Here is a 2500-nt window from a genome sequence, read left to right on the forward strand (position 1 = left end):
TGTGTGTGTGTGTGTGTGTGTGTGTGTTCCCGTCCACAGACAGGCGAAGCGGCTGCTGGTCCAGATCGTCGACCGCTGCAGGAACGGTCCCGGTTTCCATGGCGACGGAGAGGGCGGGGCCTCGGTGCAGGAGATGCTGATCCCGGCCAGTAAGGTGGGGCTGGTGATTGGCCGAGGAGGAGACACCATCAAGCAGCTGCAGGTAAAGGACTGATTGAGTTTCATTTATCATCTTTATTCATTTAGTTTATTTGTAGCTCTGGTTCATCTTCCAGGTTTATGGAGTTATATTTTAATAAAGTGAAGAAGTTCAGCTTTCTTCAATTTTATTTGGTGGTTTACAGTCGGAGGCCTTTGGGAGGCTCCAGAGACTTTGGTTTAAGGGTCGTGTAGATCAGCTGGTCTGAGCTCTGTGATGTCATCGTTAGACTGGTGTAGATCAGCTGGTCTGAGCTCTGTGATGTCATCGTTAGACTGGTGTAGATCAGCTAGTCTGAGCTCTGTGATGTCATCGTTAGACTGGTGTAGATCAGCTGGTCTGAGCTCTGTGATGTCATCGTTAGACTGGTGTAGATCAGCTGGTCTGAGCTCTGTGATGTCATCGTTAGACTGGTGTAGATCAGCTGGTCTGAGCTCTGTGATGTCATCGTTAGACTGGTGTAGATCAGCTGGTCCGAGCTCTGTGATGTCATCGTTAGACTGGTGTAGATCAGCTGGTCCGAGCTCTGTGATGTCATCGTTAGACTGGTGTAGTTCAGCTGGTCTGAGCTCTGTGATGTCATCGTTAGACTGGTGTAGATCAGCTGGTCTGAGCTCTGTGATGTCATCGTTATACTTTTGTGTGTCAGGAGCGAGCGGGAGTGAAGATGATGATGATCCAGGACGGTCCGATGCCAACAGGAGCTGACAAACCGCTCCGCATCTCTGGAGACCCCTACAAAGTGCAGGTACAACCACCAGATCCCATCAGATCCCAACCATCAGATCCCAACCATCAGATACCAAAGATCAGATCCTAACCGCCAGATCCCAACCATCAGATACCAAAGATCAGATCCTAACCGCCAGATCCCAACCACCAAATCCCAACCATCAGATCCCAACCATTAGATCCCATCAGATCCCAACAACCAGATCCCAACAGACCCTAACCATCAGATCCCATCCATTAGATCCCATCAGGTCCCAACCATCAGATCCCAACCATCAGATCCCAACCATCAGATCCCAACAGACCCTAACCATCAGATCCCAACCATCAGATCCCAACAGACCCTAACCATCAGATCCCAACCATCAGATCCCAACAGACCCTAACCATCAGATCCCAACAGACCCTAACCATCAGATCCCAACCATCAGATCCCAACAGACCCTAACCATCAGATCCCAACAGACCCTAACCATCAGATCCCAACCATCAGATCCCAACAGACCCTAACCATCAGATCCCAACAGACCCTAACCATCAGATCCCAACCATTAGGTCCCAACCATCAGATCCCAACCATCAGATCCCATCAGATCCCAACCATCTTATCCCATCAGGTCCCAACCATTAGATCCCATCAGATCCCAACCATCTTATCCCATCAGGTCCCATCAGATCCCAACCATCAGATCCCATCAGATCCCATCAGATCCCAACCACCAGATCCCACCAGATCCCATCAGATCCCAACCACCAGGTCCCAACCATCAGATCCCATCAGATCCCAACCACCAGATCCCATCAGATCCCAACCACCAGGTCCCAACCATCAGATCCCATTAGGTCCCAACCATCAGATCCCAACAGACCCTAACCATCAGATCCCAACCATCAGATCCCAACAGACCCTAACCATCAGATCCCAACCATCAGATCCCAACAGACCCTAACCATCAGATCCCAACCATCAGATCCCAACAGACCCTAACCATCAGATCCCAACCATCAGATCCCAACAGACCCTAACCATCAGATCCCAACCATCAGATCCCAACAGACCCTAACCATCAGATCCCATCAGATCCCAACCATTAGGTCCCAACCATCAGATCCCAACCATCTTTTCCCATCAGGTCCCAACCTTTAGATCCCAACCATCAGATCCCAACCATCAGATCCCATCAGATCCCAGCCATCAGATCCCAACCATCAGGTCCCAACCATCAGATCCCAACCATCAGGTCCCAACCATCAGGTCCCAACCATCAGGTCCCAACCATCAGATCCCATCAGATCCCAACCATCAGGTCCCAACCATCAGGTCCCAACCATCAGGTCCCAACCATCAGGTCCCAACCATTAGATCCCATCAGGTCCCAACCATCAGGTCCCAACCATTAGATCCCAACCATCAGGTCCCAACAGATCCCAACCATCAGGTCCCAACCATTAGATCCCATTAGATCCCAACCATCAGGTCCCAACCATCAGGTCCCAACAGATCCCAACCATCAGGTCCCAACAGATCCCAACCATCAGGTCCCAACCATTAGATCCCATTAGATCCCA

General features: G+C 50.6%; 1 protein-coding gene across 2 annotated transcripts in view; it reads left to right on the forward strand.

Moving 5' to 3' along the window:
- Nucleotides 1-2500, forward strand: part of LOC128364352 (far upstream element-binding protein 3-like) — a 37573-nt gene that overhangs the window by 15544 nt on the left and 19529 nt on the right. For both annotated transcript variants that reach the window (XM_053324889.1, XM_053324890.1), the window contains exons 7-8: nucleotides 40-202; nucleotides 849-947. In XM_053324889.1, coding sequence (XP_053180864.1) covers nucleotides 40-202; nucleotides 849-947 — 262 coding nt within the window. The remainder of the gene's footprint in view (nucleotides 1-39; nucleotides 203-848; nucleotides 948-2500) is intronic.

This window comes from Scomber japonicus, chromosome 9, assembly GCF_027409825.1.
Source record: "Scomber japonicus isolate fScoJap1 chromosome 9, fScoJap1.pri, whole genome shotgun sequence".
NCBI lineage: Eukaryota > Metazoa > Chordata > Actinopteri > Scombriformes > Scombridae > Scomber > Scomber japonicus.